The following is a 25,325-nucleotide window of genomic DNA, read 5'->3' on the forward strand; positions in this document are numbered from 1 at the left end:
ATCATGTCAAAGGATGCAGATAGGTTGAGAAGAATGAGGAGGGATTGTTTACCACGTTCGTAGTCATATAGGATGTCATTTGTGAGTTCGATAAGATCTGTTTCAGTACTGTGGCAGGGGCAGAAACCTGATTGGAGGGATTCAAACATGGAGATCTGGAGAAAATGAGCACGGATTTGGGAGGTGACAGCAGGTTCAAAGACTCTGGAGAAGAAAGTGAAGTTGGAGGTGGGGTGTAGTTTGCAAGGCAAGTGGGGTCAAAGTTTTTTTTTTTGAAGAGTGGTGATGACGGATTTAAAGGAGAAAGGACCAACACCTGAACAGAGAGATCTGTTTACAATATCGGCTATCATGAGTAGCAGGAAGAGAAGTTGGATAGTCAGCAGTTTAGTGAGTATAGGGAGCAGGAGATGCGTCTCATGAACAAAATGAGCCCAGAGAGGGCACGAGGGGAGATAGGAGTGAAACTAGAGAAAGATGCGAGTTCAGGGCTCGGGCAGGGGAAATATTACAGGAAGTTTGACCCGGTGGGTAGTGGAAGGGAGGGACGCAGCAGAGGCAGCTGATCTGATGGTCTCGATCTTAATGACAAAGAAGTCCGGGAGCTCACAATTATTGTTAGAGATGAGGGTGAAGGAGACAGAGGAGAGGGGTTTAAGAAGGTTGTTTACAATAGAGAAAAGAAGCTGGGGTTGTCTTTGCATTCTAGGATGATTCTGGAATGTGAGCAGTTTTAGCAGACAAAATCAGGATCGTGCTTTCTGTCGTCCAGCCAGATCTGGTGGTGGATGGCTAAACCGCTTGTCAGTCATTTCTTTTCAAGGCTGCGTCCCTTGGAACAGCCAATGTGAGAGAGTAATGGTATTATACAATAAAGGCCTGCTTAGGTCAGGAAAAAGAATCCGACCAATCCACAGCAGACCTGAGCCCGACCCAGCCCGACTGCGTCCAATTTCGCCCCGAACCCAACCAAAGCTCGACCTGACCATCCCTTCCGACTGGGAAGCTCCACGAAGCTGCAGCACATGCGTGATGGCGTCATAGTGATGTCACTTGCTCACTGCACAGACTCAGTTTCGTCCTGAACTCCCAGCTCAACTAAGTTTTTATTTTTAATACTTACCGGCAGAGCACTTACCGCGTGTGTCCGGCCCAACCCAACCCGAGCCCGAAAGCCAGACCCGGAAGAGGGGCCCGACCCGACCCGAACCCGACACATGTCGTTGGGTCGCGTCGGGTTCGGGTCAGGTAGCAGGCCTTTATTATACAACTCATTTAATACAGTAAAACGTTCCAAGGTGCTCCATGGGAGCATAAGTTGACAAAAAGTTAACGCAGAGTCACATAAGGAGATATTAGGACAGGGTGGCCAAACACTTGATCAAAGTGTTAGATTTTGAGGAGCATCTTAAAGGAGGCAAGAGAGAGGTGTGAGGTTTGCAATTATTGTTAATCACATCCAGGGCACAACCATATTTATTTTGGCAGTTGGGTTTGTTTCTACTAATGTTTAATAACCCTGTAACTGGGCTAGAGTTTGATATTCTAGAGATATGTTGAATAAATTGACTTTATGTCATGCAGGAAAAAAGTGTGGAAAATACCCAGACCTCTGCTGAGCTGGTCATAGAGTCACTTACCTTCAAAGCATGAGATGAGCCATAGGTTTACAGTGATCTGTAAAGAAATTTAGTTTTTCATGAGATTCATTTATTATTTTCACCAGTGACTTGGATTTTTTTTGTGATTCAATCCATCACTGATAGGATGGAAAATATTGCTCAGCATTTGATCCACTGTTTTTTGAAAGCAGGATGATTTTGCTTCAGTATTTACCAGGGAGGCGGATTGAATGAACATGTTATCAGAAGATGAGCGTAGAAATGTTGTAACTGTATTTAAATAAAGAGAAATATTAAATAAAGTAGACAAACTCAAAGAAGATACCTCCTCTGGTTCAGATGGATTGCAGCTGCACATTCTAAAAGAATGTAGGTCAGAAGCACTATTGCACATACAAAATTAGTTATTGGAGAATGGTGTGGTGCCAGTAGACTAGCAGATAGTTAACGCTGTGCCTATATTTAAGAAGGGAGATAGAATCAGTCCAGAGAACTATAAACCAGTTAGCTTAACATCGGTCGTAGGAATCCCTACTGAAGGAGAAAATAGAAAAACACAAAGAAAATAAAACTATAATAATGAATAGTCAACTTGGATTGCAAAATTGAAAGTCTTACTTGTTGAACCTCCTTGAATTCTTTAAAGAGGTAACAAAGAGAATAGACGACGGTAATGCAGTCAGATTTCCAAAAGGCCTTTGATAAAGTACCACATAATAAACTGATGAATAAGGTCAGGGTATGTGGAGTCACGGGACAAGTAACAGAATAGATAGCTGGCTGGTTGAAAGGCAAAGCAGAGAGTTGGGTTAATGGGTAGTTAGTTATTCAGTGTGGCAGAAGGTGGGAAGTGGAGTTCCACAAGGATCAGTGCTAGAACCGCTGTTCACAATTTATATTAACACTTCAGATTTTGGAATAAAAAGTTCAATTTCTAATTGTGTGGATGACACCAAGTAGAAAGGGATAGTCAAAACTCCAGAGGACTGCAACAAATTACAGAACGATATTAAACCTGCAGAATAGGCATATAATTGGCAAATGAATTTCAACATAGGTAAAAGTATTATCTTTTGGCAAGAGAAATAAGGAGGTCACATATGAGAAAATAAAAATCTAAGTGGAGAGAGGAGCAAAGCAATCTGGGAGTACAAATACACAATCACAAAAAGTTGCGATGCAGGTTCGTCGGGCCGTAGCAAAAGCCAACCAAGCTCTAGGGTTTATTTCTGGAGGGGTGGAATTGAAAAGTACCGAAGTTCTGTTAAACCTCTATCAAACCTTGGTTAAATCACACTTGGAGTACTGTGTAAAATACTGGTTGCCATATTATAAAAAGGATATAGAGGGACTAGAGAGAGTGCTGAAAAGATTTACAAGGATGATGCCAGAACTGTGAGGTTATATCTGTTAGGAAAGAATGAACAGACTGTGCCTCTTTTTCTCTTAAAGAGGTGACCTAAATAGAGATCTTCAAAGTTATGAAAGGTTTTGATTGAGTGGCCACAGCGTGTTCCCACTTGTGGGGAAGAGCAAAGCTAGAGGCCATCAATGTAAGTTGGTCACAAAGAAATCAAATGTGGAATTCAGAAGAAACTCCACTTGGAGAGTGGTGAGATTGTGGAATTCCCTACCATGGAGTAGCTGAGGCCAATAGTGTAAATGTAGTTAAGGGGAAGATAGATAAGCATATGAAGGAGAAGTTAAATAAGGGTAGATGAGGATAGAGCACGGATACCTGACCGGGACCCAGCGACGTGTCGGGTTCCGGTCGGGTCGCGCATTCGGGTCGAGCTGGGTTGTACGCACTCTATCACCACCTCCAGTAAGTGGCTCCAATGTTAATGTACTTTTTGGACTAGAAGGGTTGTTTAGTTACAGTTTTTTAAAGTTTGTGCAGATAAGTAACAAAGTGAAAAACAGAAGCTAGGTTAACTGATGGTCGGGTCGGGCGTGGGAAAAAATGAAAGGGCTCAGGTTGGGTTTCATTTGCAGACCCAAGCCGACCTTTAGATGAGGAGCAGGCTACGGTGGAGCATTACCACCCACATGGACTAGTTGGGCTGAATGGCCTGTTTCTATGCTGTATGTTCTAAATAATTCTAATGTTAGTCGAATTCTGTTTTCTTTTTTAAGATTACTTTGTTTTATGGGATTTCTACTGATAGTTAGTGGATCACATACATTCATTTTTTCACGTGGAAGCTGCAAATCCATAACCTTGATCACACAATACTGCATGAAAGTTCGTGTTATAATCACTTATTTAGGTAGCAGAGTCCTGTATTTGATGCTGCCATAATGACAGATTCCTGTTGACAAAATTATTTCTGTTATGTAAAATAACTCTCTGCTTGAAATGTATCACAAGCCAGTCACATTTCAGGGTTGAATTTTCCTCCTATTTTTGACATCTGAATCCACTAGATAGATTAAGTTGCAACTAAAAACTTTGTTAAAAGGATGTAGTTTATGCTGCTTTTCTTTACACAACTTGTTCCTATTTTCATGCATACCTGCATTATATCTTTATATAGTGTGTAGAAGCATCTATTTTAACTTTCTCATGAAAAAGCTTTGCCTCTGTTTGCTCTGCAAGTTCCTTAGATCTTTTGAAAGTACAAATATGTCATTGTCAGGAATTTTGTTGTGGTGTTGGAGAAATGCCTGAAGTAATTCCTGCTGACACAGCAACATTTGATGCATTAACATAAAAATCAATAAGTGTTTTCAGGGATAATGCATTTCTTCTGTTTAAGTTTGGGTGGGCAATACTATTGACTGTAGGAACTGATGGATGAATCAAACCATCACATTTGGTGTTTAACTTGTGTTTTAATGTGAGCAGTAATTGGCTGCTGGGTGTAAGTCACGCTTGTTGCTTTTGGATATGTTTTTACAGTATAATTTTGTAGCAACTGTGGGGATGCTAATGTGTTTGTTTCGATTGTTTTAGTGTAACTGAAAATATAAACGTTTTAGAACTGCATGTTTTCTCTGACTATTTATTGTGGGGGATTGAAGTCAAGGGGATTTGTGAATTGGTTAGTGTTTTACAGAAGTTTGATGAATTTCACACATCTTCTGAATTCATTGTTTAGCACGGTTCCTTCACTATTTATTCTTTACATATGTTTTAAAACACAGCTGATCTTTAAAAAATTAAGGTTAGCAGTTTCTCCTTGTTAAAATATTTATTTGTCTGTGTGCAGTTCATGTATGTCACCATATCATCTGTTCTCCATACAGTTATGAAAATGCTGATTTTATTTTCTAAGCAGTACAGATCACCTGTCAGAAATGTAACCATTCCCAGTGCAAGTCGACACAAATATAATTTGCCTGCGTCTAAAATGTATTTGTCACGAACATTTTTTGCTGATATGTTTTTGCTGATAAATATTTTCACCAAATACATTAGCATAGCTTATAGTTAGCCCAATTCTGCATATTTTCTAGTAAAAAGTGGTTCTGATACTTATATATGTGCAGGAAAATCTCTCCAATGCAACTTTTTTGATAGAGAAAAATAAGTTTTAGAATTTGGTGGCGAATTCTAAAACTTTGCAATTTTTTCCCCATCGGGGAGTCACATTGTGCAAGGATGTGAGAGACAATTTGGAAATTGTGTTGACTTTGTAGACGGCATACAATCGCAAAAGGCTTCAAACCAAGAAGGTACAATCACTAACCGAAAATACATCAATAGAAAACAAAAGCACAAGGAGTTTGCAAGCTTTCTGTTTTTCTAGGATGTGTCCTAAATTGGTTGCCATGCTTGACATGCATTTTACTTTACTAGATTAAGTAAATTACAGTGGTTCATTAGAATAATGGAGGGCCAACAGTCATTTCCCCAAATTTTTCTCCACATTACTATTGGATTTCCCAATTCTGTTCCCCCACCTCACTTTACATCAGATACCTTGAGCATTTTGTAATGTTAATGGCATTATAAGTGTGTATTTTTTGGTGTAGAAATGAGGATTGCGAATGAAGACAAGTTGCATACAAATAGCTTGAAAATAATCTTTTTCCCATTCTGTTTCTCCTTATAAGCTGTTAATTTTTAATATCTCCCAATTATGATGAAAGGTCATCGTCTTGAAGTATTCACCCTACTTTCCTCTTTCCACAGATGCTGCCTGACTGCTGAGTGTCTTCAGCATTTTCTGTTTTTATTTCGGATTCCTAGCTTCAGTACTTTGCTTTTTGAAATAAATCTTTGTGTGCAGTTGATTCATGTCTGACGAGATTGTTGTCAGCTGGTCACCCAATGAAGGGATGTTGTGAACACAGCTTTATACCCCAAATATTCTGGTTCCAAAAATAAAAGTGAAAGTATTTTTTTTTTCATGAGATTTGAGCATCGCTGGCAAGACCAACATTTATCACCCATGATTCCGATGAAGGGTCACTGACCCGAAACGTTAACTCTGCTTCTCTTTCCACAGATGCTGCCAGACCTGCTGAGTGGTTCCAGCATTTCTTGTTTTTATTTCAGATTTCCAGCATGTGCAGTATTTTGCTTTTATTTATCACCCATAGCTACTTGCCTTTGAGAAGGTGGTGGTGAGCCGCTGCCTTGAACTGCTGCAGTCTCTGTGGTATAGGTACACCCACAATGCTGTTAGGGAGAGAGTTCCAGGATTTTGACCCAGTGACAGTGAAGAAACAGCGATATATTTCTAAGCCAGGATCATGTGTGACTTGGAGGGAAACTCACAGGTGCTGGTGTTCGCATGCATCTGCTGCCCTTCTAGGTAGTTGAGGTCGCAGGTTCAGAAGGTGCTGTCGAAGGAGCCTTGGCGAGTTGCTGCAGTGCACCTTTAATATGGTATTCACAGTTGCTGTTGTGCAGCTGTGGAGGAGGGGGTGAATGTTGAAGGTGGTGGGTGGGATGCTGATCAAGAGGGCTGCTTTATCCTGGATGGTGTTGAGCCTCTTGCGTGTTGTTGGAGCTGCACTCATCCAGGCATCTGGAGAGTATCCTAATCACACTCCTGACTTGTGTCTTGTAGATGGTAGACAGGCTTTGGGGAGTCAGGTGGTGAGTTATATGCTGCAGAATTCCCAGCCTCTGAACTGCTCTTGCAGTCACGGTATTTATGTAGCTGCTGCAGCTCAGTTTCTGGTCAATGGTAAGCCCCCAGAATGTTGTTGGTATGGGCTTCAGCGATGGTAGTGCTGTTGAATGTCAAGGGGAGATGATTAATTTCTGTCTTTTTGAAGATAGTCATTGCCTGGCACTTGCGTGGTGTGAATGTTTCTTACCACTTGTCAGCCCAAGCCTGAATGTTGTCCAGCTCTTGCTGCATACAGGCACGGACTGCTTCTGTATCTGAGGAGTTGTGAATGGAACTGAACGCTGTGCAGTCATCAGGGAACATCCCCACTTCGTTCCTTTGTGATTGAGGGAAGGTCATTGATGAAGCAGCTGAAGATGGTTGGGCCTAGGACACTACCCTAAGGAAATCCTGCAGTGATGTCTTGGTTGTAGTAACTGCCCTATCTTAATCACTTAGCTGCTTCATTTTTCTTGGTAGTTTTTATTTTGGTGCTTGATTGATCATAATGTTGCAATGTAAGGCAACTAAAATGTGGCCAGTGGCTTTAGCTCCTGAAAGAAAGGACACCAAAGAGTTTAAAAGAAACCTTATATAAACGTCGTTTTAAAATTTGATCAAGAACTTTTTTCCATGTCTGTCATGATTGGCCTCCAACATTCACACCCATCTTTCTTTGTGCTTGGTATGACTCCAACCAGTGGAGAGTTTTCCCCCTGATTCCCATTGACTTTAGCTTTGTTAGGGCTCCCTAATGCCACGCTTGGTCAAATGCTGCCTTGATGTCGAGGGCAACCACTCTCACCTGCCCACTTGAATTCAGTTCTTTTGTCCATGTTTGGACCAAGGCTGTAATGAGTTCTGAAACTGAGTCGTCCTGGCGGAACCCAAACTGAACATCAATGAGCAAGTCATTTATATGGTTATAAATAACAAACAATAACAACTGATGCCATTCTCATGCTTACAAACTGAGAGTTTGCACAGTCAAACTGCTGTTGAGGTTTTACCTTAGAGATGAGGAAGAAAGGCATTATCAGGATATCCAAGTTGATGATTTCTTTCAGCACAGACAAGTTGTAGTAACTGCCCTCATCTTAATCACTTAGCTAATATAATATAAAAACAAGAAATGCTGGAACCACTCAGTAGGTCTGGCAGCATCTGTGAAAAGAGAAGCAGAGTTAACGTTTCGGGTCAGTGACCCTTCGGGATATATGTGTAAACTAAGAAAATATTGCAAGTGGTGGAGGGGGTGGACACAGGGTTATTAATCAGATTAAATGTTAAACTAAACATTATTTTGTTTGCTTTAATTGCTCAATTTATGTCACAGCTATGACGAACCTTTTTTAATGTGCTATTTTTGACAAAAATAGTGTTGTGCATGGGAACCGTTGACTAAAAGATTTGCTCTTTATTTTGAATAGTAAAATAATTAATATGATTTTAAGTTTCCTTTTCCTTTCTGGGGCTTGTTTTGACTGAAATTTTTATTACTTTCAGAATAGTGTGCGTGACTACAGATGCTAATGGAGGTACATTGTCTTACGTTGGCCAGCTGAATTCTGAGGTGAACTTGGAACTGCAGACTGCTGGTAATGAATGGTCTTGTATACTGTTGCTGGAGATATACTTTACTTTAAAGTGGTTTTATTCTGTCTAGGGATGAAGAAATGTATTTACAGTAAATGCTTTTTTTCACTTGCTAACTAGTGGGTAACGCCCAGTCTGCAATTTGTCACACATCAAGGAGTTGTGAAACAACATGCTAAGGAAACCACACGGATCAAAAGGAGTAAAAGTAAAGAAGCAGGTATCAGCCTTGGAACAGTGGAAGCATTCTTGCCTCAATCAGAAAGTCATGGGTTTGAGCCCCACTCCAGAGACTTGAGCATATTCGATTAGCACTTCAGCAAAGTGCAAAGGAATGCTACACTGTCAGAGGTGCCGCCTTTGAAATAAATCTTCCCTTTCAGGCAGATGCAAAAGATCCCTCTAAGGAAAATTGACCGGACGTAGGTTTGACAGTGTTGACGTCCAGGGAAAGAATGATACAGTGGCACATTGTGAATTGAATATAGGAAGGAAGAACAATATAAAGGGTGGCACTTTGTAACTCAGAGCATGAGAAGCAAGTTCAGGGGAATAATAATTGTCTATAAATATATGAACTTTGCTACAATTCTAGAATTTTATTAGTTGTAATTGGCATGGTTGAGATTGGGAACCTAGTGTATAGGAAAATTGCAGGTATAATCCATTGGCCCGGCATATTGGTCCTTCAACATGCTGCATTGACTTTGTTTTCAAAAGATGGACATTGCACAGGTTTTAGCATTTGAATTGTTGAACCCGCAAAAGAAGATTTCTGCTTACAACAAATAAGAAGGAAGAAAAGGTAGCGATAGACATAAAACACAGGATACTATATGAAAAAGAATGGAATCAATATAAAGAGCTCCATAAATGTCAAAAGTATAAAAATACGAATGGAAATATTGAATAAAAACAGTAGTGCAAAGTGATGATGAAAATTTGTTTCAAAATAGCTGCGCAAATACTTGAAGCTTGAAAACCGAGTCCAATACTTTAGCAAAGTCTTTGAGACCTAAGGTGATGCCGATAATATTTGGCTTGTACACTCTCAACCTTTCCATTATTTAATGAGGTAGGTATCAACACTGAGTCCTGAGATTTCATTATTCTGGCAGAGCTACTGGTAGCCCAGAATCCGAAAGTATTTGAACCTTTTTGTGAATGGAGCCATTCATTTTCAGGAGTTTGCTCTAGTCATAACTGCAAACACATTTTTCTAAAAGCGATTTGCATAGTTTCAAAGGACTTGTTTCCTGAAAGGATTCTGATACATCACATAAAATATCAAAACTCTGAACTAATTCATGGGATCCCAAACAGCAGAAAATCTAAGCCAGTAACACACAAAAGCTCAAAATCATGTGGTCTGCTTAAAGATTGCAAGTGGCTGACAATAAGTGGCTGTCTTTATATTGTCTCTGAAGAATTGGGGAGAGGTCCAGTGTTTGGGGGTTCTTGCATCAGGTAATCTAGAGGAGAGCAAGGTTGCAATCCTGAGTTAAAGGAACCTAAGAGCATGGAGTCGACTTGGTACCTTTTGATCCATCAATTCCTGACCCTCAATATCAGCCTCCTCATTGACTCCCATCTCCTGCTGTCAGCCCTCTTCTCACTAAACTGCTGATATCCAACTTCCCTTAGCTCCCAGATAGATTAGTTGATATTGTTAACAGTTCTCTCTCCTCAGGTTCTGCACCCTTCCTTCAAATCTGCCGTCATCATCTCTGTCCTCAAAAATCCTACCCTTGTCTTCGGTCCCCACCAGAAACTCTACTCCCTAGCCATCAACTCCATCCCTCTTCTAGGGAACCATCTGAGGCTGAATCAGACTGTTCGCAGCCTTGCTGTCGTATTTGACCCCATGTTGAGCTTCAACTGCATATCTGTGCCATCATGGTTTCCACCTCCATAACATCGCCCCTCTCCGCTCATCTGCTGCTGAAACCCTCATCCATGCCTTTATTACCTCTAGACTTGACTATCCTAAAGCACTCCTGGCTGGCCACGGACATTCCATAAACTGGAGGCCATTCAAAACTCTGCTGCCCATGTCCTAATTCAAATCCCGTTCACCCATCACCCTGTGCTCGCTGACCTACACTGGCTCCCAGATAAGTAATGCCTCTATTTTGAAATTCTAATCCTTGTTTTTAAATCCCTCCCTACCTTCTTCAGCCCTACAACCCTGTGAGATATCTGCCCTCTTGTACATCATCAATTTTAATCACTCCAACCTTCGTTGGCTATGCCTTCAGCTGCCAAGGCCTTAAGCGCTGGAATTCTATCCCTAAACCTATTCACCTCACTACCTCATCTTCCTCTTTGACCAAGCTTTTGGTCATCTGCTGTAATATCTCCTTATGTGGCTCAACGTCACATTTATTTTTATAGTGCCCCTACGAAGCACCTTGGGACGTTTTATTACGTTAAAGGCGCTCCGTAGATACAACTTGTTGTTATTGGCTTCTGAAGAAAAATATTATACTAGATCTATGCCTGTTCTCTGCCAGTGGGTGGACAAGGGTTTAAGATTGTTAGATTCCTAATAATTTCTTCATGGGCATTTTAAATACCATCTCCCAGTATTACGTATTTAAATAAAATGATGATGAGTGAATGGTGTCAGATGCCACATTACAACTGTAACTATGTTGGAAGCTAGTCATTCAACATTTCACTGGTGACCAGTGTTACTGGGGCTGGCCTGGGTTGATTGATTTGATCTCCATCACTGTCTAGGAAATCGTGATACAAACACATCTACCTCCCTCAAAGAACTGATTTGATCTAATTCCGTCATCACCTTCCTTTTATTGGTTGATCCTCCTTACTTCTCGTACTCAGTTTCTTATTGGCAGTTTCTAGCCATGTTCCTCAGTCTTGAAAATGTTTCCTATCCTTTCCACTTTGGTTAAAAGTAAAACGGCAGCAAATCAGTCAGAAAATGTGACGAATGTTTGCATGCAGATGTGAGATTTTTGATATGTAATTTGCAAATTTCCCATGGTAGTTTGCACTAAGTTTGAGGATATCTTATTTTATACTGTAACTCATTGTGCCTGATGACATACCATGTAGGCCATAGGATCAGGCCCACTGACTTACAGTAACTTATCAAATGTCATTTTTATTACATAGTATTCAGGAATTTGAACTTTATGGCTTGAAATCCATAACTCTTTCATTACCTATATATTTAATTTTTAATCCCTTATTTTTAAAACTGAGGATGCATAGACAAATGGTGTGCAAGATGTACCAGTTGGAGATGGGTCATACTGGAAAGGCGATGGGGTTTATCTGCATGGAGAGGTCCTGGGACTTTGTAGCATTTTGAAGAATGGTCCTCGGGTTTGGAAGCAAAAATGGGTGGTCCTAATCTTGGTACCATTGTAATGGTGGAACCTGGGATTTGGCAGATCTGTGAGGGGGGCTATCTTAGATTTGGCAGACTGGAAGGTTTGTATGTGTGTGCAAAAATTGAAATGCACTTGTAGATAGAGACTAAATTTGAGTCTTCCACGAAGAGAAATAAATCAGTATGGTCTTTCATGCTTAAAATGGATCTCTGTTTTCTTATTTGTTCACCCTCATCCTTTCCCCATATACAGTTTCTGTGTTGAACACTCAATTATAAACTTTACCTGAATGATGCTTTTGAACTTTGTCCTAGATTTTCTTCAAATAATTTTGGAAAAGCAGTGAAGCAGATATTCGAAGCTGAAGAGAAATAAACAAGCAGTTGGTCTGATTAAATACTTCTAGTGCATCCTGGGAGATTGTGCACAATGGACATGCTCAGACTGCAGGATTGAATTCCAGCTAATACAGTCAGCTGGGAGCAAAAATATCAAATTCAAGTCTGGGATTTTGGGGGAGGCTGAGGCCTTTCAAGTACTTTTCAAATTTAGACAACTAAGATTTCCAAGACAAGTGGAAGATTATTTTTTAGTGAATTGTGGTTGAATTGGTTCACCTTTTTAAAGTGTTTTTTATTGGTATCCTGATTGGTCATTCCAGATTAGCTATTTTGATAAAGCCCTCAATTTCTCTTTGGCAGTTTGCTAGTTGATTTCACCAATTTTGATTTTTTACATTCCCTACTTATTCTGATTTGCTACTGTTTTACTTTGAGTCAACCAACAAGGTGTAATGGCAAAATTGCAAGAGACAAAAAGTGTTACAGGAGATATGTGCAAATGTAAGCTTTTTAATGCAAGTATTTCACAATGTGTTTATTTTAAAAATGTGTTTCAGTGTCTCCCCAGCCTTTGCTGCAACGCGATGGTGTGAGTGCTGTTTCAACAAGCAATCCTTTGCTTCAGATTCACCCTTTGGATGCAGGATCCCAACAGCTGCAAAGTGTTATCCTGGAGGGACAAGTAGAAGGTAGCAGTGGTACAAAAGAAGTGGCGAATGATGAACCAAAGGTATTCATGTACGATTGTTGAAATAAAATTAATTTGTAGATATTGTAGAGTAGGAAGATTTGTTTCTTGTGAACTTATATTTCAACTTAAAATACTAACTTAAGTTAATATGTTAGTGGAAGTACCAATCCTGACCAGGATGATGATATGACTTTTTATTGGTGCTGTGGCTTTGTTATACAGCTTCCCACAGCTTGTTCATATCCAGAATTAGACATGAGAAGACATTAAAGAGAGTTGATAGTTTAAATTGTGAAAAAGTCAAAAGTTAGCAAACAGATAAACTTAATTTGTGGTATGTATAAAAAAAAAGGATGAATTTCTTCTTTTGAAGAAATGGTAATTCTACTGGTCATTGGATCCAAAATTGGCTTGGTGGCAGGAAACAGGGGGTAATGGTCGAGGGTTGTTTTTGCAAGTGGAAGCCTGTGACCAGTGGTGTACCACAGGGATCGGTGCTGGGACCCTTGCTGTTTGTAGTGTACATTAATGATTTAGACATGAATATAGGAGGTATGATAAGTTCGCAGATGACACGAAAATTGGTGGTGTAGTGAGGAGGAAAGCCTTCGATTACAGGACGATATAGATGGGCTGGTAAGATAGGCGGAGCTGTGGCAAATGGAATTTAATCCTGAGAAGTGTGAGGTGATGCATTTTGGGAGGACTAACAAGGCAAGGGAATATACAATGGATGGTAGGACTCTTGGAAGTACAGAAGGTCAGAAGAACCTTGCTGTACTTGTCCATAGATCACTGAAGGCAGCAGCACAGGTAGATAAGGTGGTTAGGAAGGCATACGGGATACTTGCCTTTATTAGCTGAGGCATAGAATATAGGAGCAGGGAGGTTATGATGGAGCTGCATAAAACGCTAGTTAGGCCACAGCTGGAGTACTGTGTACAGTTCTGGGCACCACACTATAGGAAGGATGTGATTGCACTGGAGAGGGTGCAGAGGAGATTCACCAGGATGTTGCCTGGGCTGTAGCATTTCAGCTATGGAGAGAGACTGAAAAGGCTAGGGTTGTTTTCCTTAGAACAGAGAAGGATGAAGGGGGACATGATTGAGGTATACAAAATTATGCGGGGCATTGATAGATTAGATAAGAAGAGACTTTTTCCCTTAGTGGAGGGGTCAGTAACCGGGGGGCATAGATTTAAGGTAAGGGGCAGGAGGTTTAGAGGGGATTTGAGGAAAAAAAAATTTCACCCAGAGGGTGGTTGGAATCTGGAATGCACTACCTGAAGTGGTGGTAGAGGAAGGAACCCTCACAACATTTAAGAAGTATTTATATAAGCACATGAAATGCCATAGCATACAAGGCTACGGGCCAAGTGCTGGAAAATTGGACTAGAATAGTTCGGTGCTTGATGGTCGGCACAGACACGATGGGCCGAAGGGCCTGTTTCTGTGCCGTATAACTCTGACTGTATGACTCTATCCGTGGGGTAAAAATTGCCAAACAAAACTGACATCGTAAAGTCAAAACATCACTGAGGACTCTTGTTTGAATGGATGAAGAAGCAAAGGAGCCTGCCTCAACAATACGGTGCTGCAAATTAGATTTTCTGTGCAACACAAGAAGTTAACACTACTATAAAGGGGATTGTGTTTTATGAACAAACTGTTGAAATTTAACCTCTGTTGAATGAGGCTATTTCCCATTAACAAGATGCATGTAATGTCAGCAACTTTAGCTTGAATGTTTTAAATAAGAAAGGTTATTTGGACTTGTTTAAAGCTTGATTACTGTACAGTTGTCAGAGAGTATTAAGTTTTTAATTTTGAAAATATACACTGATTGTAGGGTGATCTTTTGCCAATCCTTTAGTTTGCAATTTTGGGTGTGTCACTTCTTTCAGTTATGGTTGAATCCTGAAACATGCAAAACTGGTTTGCTAAGGAATAACACACTTTGGCCAAAAGTTTTGAAAACTAAGTGCAGGGGTTGGGGGGAGCATAGCAAATGTTCCAACTTTGCACCATGTTCCATTTAATCAATGCTTTGTGTGATTGAACTGGAACAAATACAGCACTTGTTTGCAAAAAATATCCTGCAGTCTCAGTGAAATCTGGTAGTGGATTGACTAATGCACTAAGCACTGGAAACATTAAGAATTTGGCTTGGGTCTAGAATTCTGTACAGTAGGGGTGAATGAGTATCATTACGCTGGGACACTGTGGCTAGATCACGTTTGCATTTATCAAGAAACTGCAGGGCCTGAGCATTTTGTTTCCATAATATATAGGCATTGTTTACACTGGCCAATTAATTTGAAGAGAAAGGTATTTCTCTTGGAGCCCCACCCCTGTTATAGATTCTTTCTTAGATTATTAAGAAATGATCATGTAGGCATTATAAAATAGTTCAACCTGAAGTAGAATTTGAGTAGCAAGTTTAATTTTCACAAGCTTGGCATTCTGGAATGATGCGATCTCGTAAATACAAGTTTCAGTCTATTGATGTGATGTTTGCATGCATTGGTAGATGTGAGTGAATTCGTGTGCTGGTAATTTTGTGTTTATGTAAATTATAAAATTGTAGCTGGGGATGATAGTGAATCTCTTTCATGGATTGGAAGAGCAATGTTATTTATTGCTTTGCTGTTTTCATAATGTGTATTTCAGTTAAACACTTGTGGTAACAGTGTTTAGATTTTGCTAAATTTAAACTTCTAATGGTGTTGCAACTATTTGCAGATTGTATTACCTTAAGCACACCAAATGCATGAATCGCTGTGGTTATTGCTTTTGATATTTTTCTGCTACTATATTTGGCAATTTGATTCCTGCTTCTGGCAAGAATTACGGAATTTATACTAATTATAATAAAATTCTCTTTATGGTAGGTTCAGTTTTCAAATAAAATGTCAAATTCTCAGCATTAGTGGGCTTCACATCAAAATTCAAGATGGGGATGGTGGAGAATCAGCCATCTCTTCCCTCCTAATTAGTGGTCCTAAAGGAAGAGTGCTAAATTGGGGGAAGGCCAACTATACCAAAATTCGGCAGGAGCTGGGGAATGTAGATTGGGAGCAGCTGTTTGAAGGTAAATCCACATTTGATATGTGGGAGGCTTTTAAAGAGAGTTTGATTAGCATGCAGGAGAGACATGTTCCTGTGAAAATGAGGGATAGAAATGGCAAGATTAGGGAACCATGGATGACAGGTGAAATTGTGAAACTAGCTAAGAGGAAAAAGGAAGCATACATAAAGTCTAGGAGGCTGAAGAAAGATGAAGCTTTGAAAGAATATCGGGAATGTAGGACCAATCTGAAACGAGGAATTAAGAGGGCTAAAAGGGGTCATGAAATATCTTTAGCAAACAGGGTTAAAGACAATCCCAAAGCCTTTTATTCATATATAAGGAGCAAGAGGGTAACTAGAGAAAGGATTGGCCCACTCAAGGACAAAGGAGGAAAGTTATGCGTGGAGTCAGAGAAAATGGGTGAGATTCTAAACGAGTACTTTGCATCGGTATTCACCGAGGAGAGGGACGTGACAGATGTTGAGGTTAGGGACGGATGTTTGATTACTCTAGGTCAAGTCGGCATAAGGAGGGAGGAAGTGTTGGGTATTCTAAAAGGCATTAAGGTGGACAAGTCCCCAGGTTACTGAGGGAAGCGAGAGAGGAAATAGCTGGGGCCTTAACAGATATCTTTGCAGCATCCTTAAACACAGGTGAGGTCCCGGAGGACTGGAGAATTGCTAATGTTGTCCCATTGTTTAAGAAGGGTAGCAGGGATAATCCAGGTAATTATAGACCGGTGAGCCTGACGTCAGTGGTAGGGAAGCTGCTGGAGAAGATACTGAGGGATAGGATCTATTCCCATTTGGAAGAAAATGGGCTTATCAGTGATAGGTAACATGGTTTTGTGCAGGGAAGGTCATGTCTTACCAACTTAATAGAATTCTTTGAGGAAGTGACAAAGTTGATTGATGAGGGAAGGGCTGTAGATGTCATATACATGGACTTCAGTAAGGCGTTTGATAAGGTTCCCCACGGTAGGCTGATGGAGAAAGTGAAGTCGCATGGGGTCCAGGGTGTACTAGCTAGATGGATAAAGAACTGGCTGGGCAACAGGAGACAGAGAGTAGCAGTGGAAGGGAGTTTCTCAAAATGGAGACGTGTGACCAGTGGTGTTCCACAGGGATCCGTGCTGGGACCACTGTTGTTTGTGATATACATAAATGATTTGGAGGAAAGTATAGGTGGTCTGATTAGCAAGTTTGCAGACGACACTAAGATTGGTGGAGCAGCAGATAGTGAAGGGGACTGTCAGAGAATACAGCAGATTATAGATAGGATGGAGAGTTGGGCAGAGAAATGGCAGACGGAGTTCAATCAGGGCAAATGCGAGGTGATGCATTTTGGAAGATCCAATTCAAGCGTGAACTATACAGTAAATGGAAAAGTCCTGGGGGAAATTGATGTACAGAGAGATTTGGGTGTTCAGGTCCATTGTTCCCTGAAGGTGGCAACGCAGGTCAATCGAGTGGTCAAGAAGGCAGACGGCATGCTTTCCTTCATCGGACGGGGTATTGAGTACAAGGGTTGGCAGGTCATGTTACAGTTGTATAAGACTTTGGTTCGGCCACATTTGGAATACTGCGTGCAGTTCTGGTCACCACATTGCCAAAAGGATGTAGATGCTTTGGAGAGGGTGCAGAGGAGGTTCATCAGGATGTTGCCTGGTATGGAGGGCGCTAGCTATGAAGAGAGGTTGAGTAGATTAGGATTATTTTCATTAGAAAGACGGAGGTTGAGGGGGGACCTGATTGAGGTGTACAAAATCATGAGAGGTATAGACAGGGTGGATAGCAAGAAGCTTTTTCCCAGAGTGGGGGATTCAATTACTAGGGGTCACGAGTTCAAAGTGAGAGGGGAAAAGTTTAGGGGGGATATGCGTGGAAAGTTCTTTACGCAGAGGGTGGTGGGTGCCTGGAACGCGTTGCCAGCGGAGGTGGTAGACTCGGGCACGATAGCATCTTTTAAGATGTATCTAGACAGATACGTGAATGGACAGGAAGCAAAGAGATACAGACCCTTAGAAAATAGGCGACATGTTTAGATAGAGGATCTGGATCGGCGCAGGCTTGGCGGGCCAAAGGGCCTGTTCCTGTGCTGTAATTTTCTTTGTTCTAATGTCGCTAGTTGCATTCTTTTATCAAAATCATGCTTTTATAAAGGGAGTAACTTCAAAAAAAAACCTCTGGTTGAGTCAATATTTGGAGCAATATGTTGAGTCATGTATAGATTACAAGTAAAAATTGAGTAGCTTGATTAAACCTGGTAAGGAGGAGGCTGGTTTGTTGTAGAAGTTAGGCAAGATGGCAGTGCTTCTATTTTCTTCTCTTTATTCACTCTTGGATTCAATAGAATTGTTCTTTTGATTTTTTTGTAGCCTCAAGGTTGACCTAACAAGAAACTAGATTTCCCCATTGTCAAAATCACCTCTTATGCCACCTTGTGGCATAATTAATTTCTAGCTTGTGAAGTCTATTCTATCTAGAATGCAATGCATTGTATCAATGTAGCTATTTGCTTGAGGTAACTAAAACTACATTGGTCACTGAATTGTAACTAGTGTCTTGTTGAAACAGTTAAATTGTGCTTTGGCTTCCATTGTTACTATAAATGTTAGGTATTTGGGGTATTCTAATTACTTTTATATGTGAAGTTCCCACTACTATAAAAAATGTATTTGTACAGCATCTTTCAGCGTGTCCCAAAGTGTTTGACAACCAATGAAGCACTTCAGGAGTGTAGTTACTGTTATAATGACCAGATAATCTGTTTTTAGTGATGTTGGTAGAGGGCTAAATGTTCGACAGGACACAGGCTAGTGCTTTCTTGATCTTCTTTGAAATAATGCTGTGAGATCTTTTTGGTGCATCTGAGAGGGCAGATGCAGCCTCAGTTTAACGTCTCACCTGAAACCTGGCACCTCCGATAGTGCAGCACGCCATCAGTACCACATATAAGTGTGCTCAAGTCTCTGGAGTGGAACTTTAACCTGTAACCTTCTGACTCAGGTGACAGTGCTACCATTGAGCCACAGATGATACCTATAGATGCTCATTAGCGTTGGTCAGTTTGCAGCAGCAACTAATTATTGATGCTACTGGGAAATCTCCCTACACTTCCTCCTGCTCTGTCTTTATTATAAAAGAGAGGTACTTTTGGCTGCACTCTTTTCCTCAGTGTCACAAGATGATTGCAGATGAAGGCCATTCAGTCTTCCCAAAAGAGCCGAACATGCCCTTAGGATAGCATTCAATTTTTTCATAGATGATTCCATGATTTTCACCTCCCTTCCCCTCGCTGGAAGCTTATTCCACGTGTTGAAGTGTTCAAAAGGGGATGTTGATTTAAAATTTTCCTTTTTTCCCTCTCTGAGCCTTATATACTGTGTCGAGAAGAGGGGCCTCATTCCAAGTGTGGACAGTCAGAGGAAGGCATTGATGGTGCTTGTATAATTTTCCCTCATCCTCGTGGGGAAGCTGTCCTGTAGTACAAGCGAGTTAAGTTTCGACAGTGAAATTGATTTTGTTTTCCCTATTTTGCATCGATTGATATCATAAACACACATGCTCTGTACCACAGCCTAAAACCAAGATACTGTGAATGCTGGGAATCTGAAACAAAAACAGAAAATGCTGCAAATACTCAGCGGGTCTGGCAGCGTCTGTGGAGAGAGAAACGATATATTTTCAGACCTGTGACCTTTCATTAGAACATGCTCTCTATTTCTCAATAGAACAGCCACAATGCTGAACTCTCCTATATCTGAAAAGAGGGTTAGGAGCATAGGAAATACCAGTAGGAGTAGGCCATTTGGCCGCTTGAGCCTGCTCTGCCATTAGACTAGATTATGGCTGATCTTCTATCTTATGCCATTTTCCCGCACTATCCCCATATCCCTTTATCTTTAATCCAGAACATTCACCCCTAATGTACCGTCTGTTTTTTTTAAACTCTCAAACTGGCAACCTCTGTATGGATTGAATAATTAGTAATGAGTAGATTATTGATTCTAGATCAAGTCTATCAGAATGGGTTTCACTTTAAATCCCATAAATACAATGAAAAAATATCAACTTCACTTGCAAGAAGGAAAACAATATGACAAATCATCTGTTTGCTATGGAGGTAGCAACAGTCAGGTAGATGTCTTACAAATTTTATATGACTTATTGAACATGCCACTGTAACAGTGTCAAAGATTAATGGCAGTCAGTCTGTGACTCTGAGTACAAACAGGGTACCAGGGCCACAGACTCCTTGGTTTTTTAACTGACCTACTTGCAGATCTTTTAAATTGCACTGTTTTCTCAAAATATTCAACATCAAGTTGATAAATCGTGTCCACACTAATATGTTTCTGTATGTCATGTCATTAAGACAAAAAAGCAAGACCAGTACTTCAACGCAATGACATTTGAAGTAATCAGTTTATTCTTCAGGGCAGATTAATGCGTTGAGATTTTAAAAATTGTGACCAACAGGGATGAAAGTCTATCTCTGTTTGCTTTCCCTTGATGGTGAAATTCTTCCTGTCGATTTTAAGTTTGGTGAAAAGTCAGCATGAGTGCAAATCCTGTTATGGTTGTGCTGATCTGTTCACTGACTTTCTCCTGCTGATAACATTAGTTACCACGTTCCCCCCGCCCACTTCCACCTGAAGCCCAGAGACTATTTCAGCAAAAAAGAAATTCACTTATTTTCTGATTATTCCTCAGTGAAACACCATGTTTTTTCTACATTTTAGCACGTTATGTAATTACTAGTTGTTGATTGCTATCCCTGCATAGATTCTTGGACTTACTTGGTAATAGTGATATAAAATAGTTACAGATTGGTACTTATCTGCTGCTATCTTCACAGCAGATAGTTGATGTGTTGTATTGTTTGCTTTTTTGTAAGTGAAATGGAATGTTATTGATTTTAAGGGATTTTAAACTGAAATGCATTTGAAAAGACTTGATCGATCCAAAGCACCAACCGATGTTTTTTAATTCAGTTTGTTGGTGAAAAAAACAGGGTAACGGGGGAATGATCTGAGGTTGATGTCAAACCCTGTTTTCAGATTCGGGGAAGTCAGCTTTGCCTCTGATCTGCTGGAGGTACAGAGAAAACATCTGCTTTTGTGATGTCACTTGGTGCAAAGTAAGAGAGAAAAAAATCAATTTTCATCACTGCCCTTCTACATACTCTCTGAATTGAGCAAAGTAGCAAAAATGGCCTTGCTCAATACAGTAGGAACACTGACTAAATTAAAGAAAAATGTTGTGCAATCACAGAATGATTAGGTCAATTGAAAGCTAATAGTGTTACAATTTGATGGCAACACAGGGGTCCTGATGCCAAATGATATTGTAATGCTAGCAACAGTGCAATAACATTTCAGCTTTGGTGATACAGTCATTGTTACTATTTCATCCACATCGCCAGCACTTCCGGCATTTAATGAATAAAGTTACATAGTTTTAAAAATAGAGCATTCAGTATAGTAAGAAATTGCTGGAGAGATTTTAGGTACTAATTTGATCTTGAGGTCTACAGATATTCATTAGCAGTTTCAATGTCACTCCTTGTTTAGATGAGTAAGAAATGCTTGATGGAATTACTGTGTTGTAACTAACTAGAAGTCATCAATTATGCAAATACACAGTCTTTAATACTTGACTTTGTGTCTTGCATTGCTGGTACCTTTAAAGGCTGCTGTGCAGTGACACATTCTGTGACTGAAAGCAGGTTTTTGGTAGATAAGTATGGTAAAGTTTTGCTGAAAGTTACATATTTTAATCCAGGGCATGTGTATGTCCATAATTTTATTTTTGAGAAACAAATTGGAGTCAAAACAGCAATGCCGGGTGCCATCAAGGTTGAAAAGTGCACAAAAGAAGACGAGGTAAATCAGGAAATAATAACTGGATGAAACCAAGCTTATTTATATATGATTTTGGCTCTGCTATACACACTTGGAGTGATTTCTCACTTGATGGGAATGGTAGCATAGTTGTTGCATTATGGGATTAGTAGACCAGAGGCCCAGACTAATGATCCAGAGACATGTGTTCAATTCCCGCCATGGAAGCTGAAGAATTTAAATTCAGTTAATTAAATAAATCTGGAATAAAAAGCTAGTATCAGTAATGGTGACCGTGTAACTGCTGGATTGTTGCAAAAATCCATCTGCTTCACTAATGTCCTTTAGGGAAGGAAATATGTCATGCTTACCCAGTTGGCCTGTGTGTGACTCCAGGCCAACAGTAATATGGTTGTTTCTTAACTGTATCTGAAATGGCCTAACAAGCCACTCAAGTTGTTAAGAAGGTGGCTCACCACCGCCTTCTCAAATGCAGTTATGGATAGGCAATAAATGCTGGCTTTGCCAGCAATGCCCACATCCTGTGAATTAATAAAAAAAAACCTACTGTATGGCATTTATATTTATCTGGTGTAATCAATGTCAAGGCTACCTTGAAGTCTGAATTTTATTAAAAACAGGAATATGATTTTGCCCAGTGACTGCTTCATATATTGAAGTGTAATCCTGCTGAGATATCCATAAACCTCTCCAGCCTGATGCTGACATCTTTTAAATTCAGAAAAGAAAAGGTGGTTGGCCCAAAGGCAAGAAGAGAAAGCCTGCAAAAGATTTTACTGCACCACGGGCTCCTACCACAGGGTAAGAAAATGGTTTCCTGTTGAATGTCAGTTGCTGGTGATGTTATCCACACACATTTCTGTTTGAGGGACTAACTTTTGATCGTGGCTGACGCTTCAGTCAACGTAACCACTTTTAACGATATTTGTCTGGTTACTAAGTTGTACAGTGTAACATGCCATCTGCTTCACCTAATAAAAATCACATGCCCTGTGATTTAATAATGTTTGTGTCGATGACATTAATGAATCCCTCAGGTCTGCTACCATGTATTCCTGAATTTCAAATTGGCACCCAGAATTCTTAATAAATTAAATAAAAGCATGAACCCATCAGTTGTTCTCACACCAGTGCTAATTTGTGTGCACACAATGCCCAGGAATAAATGCTGGTAATCCAAATCCATATCCTCTCCACCACGTGTCACCACTATTCCCAGTCAAAGTAAAAGGTTTACATATGCAAATCAGGATCTATGATTAGAAAAATTAAAGAGAATAAATAAAAGCTTTTATAACAGCTGGCCACCCCTATAAACCCAACAGCTGCACTAAATTAGCAGGTATGGACACAAAAAACAATTTTAGCAAATTGCTGCACAAGATATAGGAAAAGGATGATCGAGTTTATGATGAAGATTGAAGCTAAATTGAGTGAAAGTCTTAGTGTTTAAATGGAGTGCTGACTAGTGGTGTAGATCAGTCTGTTCCTGTAACTCTAAGGCAGTGTATTGATCAAGAACATTTTACAAAATTGCCAAAAATATACATTTTATGTTTAAGAACAAGAAGCCACTTTATGAATAGATAACTCAACCTTTACATTTTAAATGTAATAAATAATTTGTGTCAATAGGAGTGCAAAGATTTGTTGCTTACTCAATCCTTGTCTTTTTTCTTGAATAATGCAAAGAAAAGATGTTTTGATCTTGTGTAAATAAAGTTTATGGTAGTGTAGATAACTGTATATATAAATAACCAGATGTTTAGTAATAGTACTTGTATAGTAAGCAAACCTTAAGCATGTTTTGTGACATGTACAGTTTCTGAAATGCTTGATGTAAAATAACAGTTGGGTAATTTCCATTATTTATATTTCGGGCATAATAAATGAATAACCTCGTCCGAGATTGTCTTCCGATGCACTACCACTTTTCATGACCTTTTCAGATGCCTAGTTAAAATATGATAAGATTTATTCTTTCTGTAGTTTCACTAATATTTTAATTTAATAAGCCTGGTAGCACTGTTCTTAAGAATTTGTTCCTTTAATCCCTTGTAACTGCCTGACAGGTATGTGTTATTCCTGAATGAACAGAGAGCCAAGCTGAAAACTGAACATCCGGATCTCCCTTTTACAGAGATTACAAAGTTGCTGGGCACTCAGTGGTCTCAACTCTCTCAGGAGGGCAAACAGGTGAGAAATGCCTTCTTGTTCTTCTATTATGGGCACTTTTTCCCATATAAATAGTTTTGAAGTAAAAGTTTAGATGTTCCAATGCTTATTCTTTCCAGATTAAATCTTCTATTCTCACCCCAACGCCCCAAACAAAAGAAAAAGTTGATTTAGAGAAGGGAGAAGAGGGTATGTCCAGGACTTTACCTTCAGGGTTCACATAGGTGTTTACCATGGTGCCTTAAGGATTACATATGAAGTTTGCATTCATGTTCCCATTAATTGATGCAAACAGATCTTGGTGTTCTGATTTAGGAATTATCCACTGATAAAACAACAGCATTAAAAGCAGCCCTTTCAAAAGCTCCAGGCATACAAAATTCAAACAGGAATAACTAAGAAATAAAAAATAAGCAAATAGGACTGAGTTACCTGGGCTTTCAGGGTCAGATTACCAGTACTCTAGACAGGGCTAAGCGATCCCACACCAACAAATCAGAGCTAAGCTCTGCAGTCCTACTACATCCCATCGTGAATGGTGGACAATTAAACATTTAACAGGAGGAGTAGGCTCCACAAATATCCCCATCCTCAATGATGGGGGTGCCCAGCAGATCAGTGCAGAAGACGAGGCTGACGCATTTGCATCCATCATCAGCCAGAAGTGCCGAGTGGTTGGTCCATCTCGGCCTCCTCCTGAGGATTTCAGCCAATCCGATTGACTCCACATATCAAGAAATGGCTGAAGGCACTGGATACTGCAAAGGCTATGAGCCCTGACAATATTCCAGCAACAGTACTGAAGATTTGTGCTCCAGAACTAGCCGCGCCCCTAGCCAAGCTATTGCAGTACAGCTACAACACTGGCATCTACCCGGCAATGTGGAAAATTGTCCAGGTATGTCCTGTCCACAAAAAGCAAGACAAATCCACCCCAGCCAATTACCATCCTATCAATCTATTCTCAATCACCAGCAAAGCGATGGAAGGTGTCGTTGACAGTGCACTTGCTCAGCAATAACGTGCTCACGGACGCTCAGTTTGGGTTCCGCCAGGGCCGTTCAGCTCCTGATCTCATTACAGCCTTGGTCCAAACATGGATAAAAGAGCTGAACACCAGAGGTGATGTTAGAATGACTGCCCTTGACATCAAGGCAGCATTTGACTGAGTGTGGCATCAAGGAGCCCTAGCAAATCTGGAGTCAATGGGAATCAGGCAAAAACGCTCTGCTGATTGGAGTCATACCTAGCATAAAGGAAGATGGTTGTGGTTGTTGGAGGTCAGTCACTGCAGGAGTTCCTCGGGGTAATGTCCCAGTCCCAACCATCTTCAGCTTTTTCATCAATGGCATTCCCTCTATCATACGGTCAGAAGTGGGGATGTATGCTGATGATTGCACAATGTTCAACACCATTCGCGACTCCTCAGATACTGAAGCAGCCCGTGTCCATATGCAGCAAGACCTGAACAACATCCAGGTTGGGCTGATAAGTGGCAAGTAATATTCGTGCCTGACAATGACCATCTCAAACAAG

At 40.3% G+C, this 25,325-nt stretch overlaps 1 protein-coding gene across 4 annotated transcripts in view; it reads left to right on the plus strand.

The window, feature by feature from the left end:
• The window catches only part of LOC137376161 (high mobility group protein 20A-like), an 85,054-nt gene that overhangs the window by 5,323 nt on the left and 54,406 nt on the right, over nt 1–25,325 (plus strand). For 3 of the 4 annotated variants that reach the window (XM_068044201.1, XM_068044192.1, XM_068044211.1), the window contains exons 2-6: nt 8,195–8,286; nt 12,545–12,717; nt 21,567–21,635; nt 22,336–22,415; nt 23,687–23,810. In XM_068044201.1, coding sequence (XP_067900302.1) covers nt 8,195–8,286; nt 12,545–12,717; nt 21,567–21,635; nt 22,336–22,415; nt 23,687–23,810 — 538 coding nt within the window. The remainder of the gene's footprint in view (nt 1–8,194; nt 8,287–12,544; nt 12,718–21,566; nt 21,636–22,335; nt 22,416–23,686; nt 23,811–25,325) is intronic. The other variant, XM_068044219.1, reaches the window with a different exon arrangement.

This window comes from Heterodontus francisci, chromosome 1 (assembly GCF_036365525.1).
Source record: "Heterodontus francisci isolate sHetFra1 chromosome 1, sHetFra1.hap1, whole genome shotgun sequence".
Taxonomy (NCBI): Eukaryota; Metazoa; Chordata; class Chondrichthyes; order Heterodontiformes; family Heterodontidae; genus Heterodontus; species Heterodontus francisci.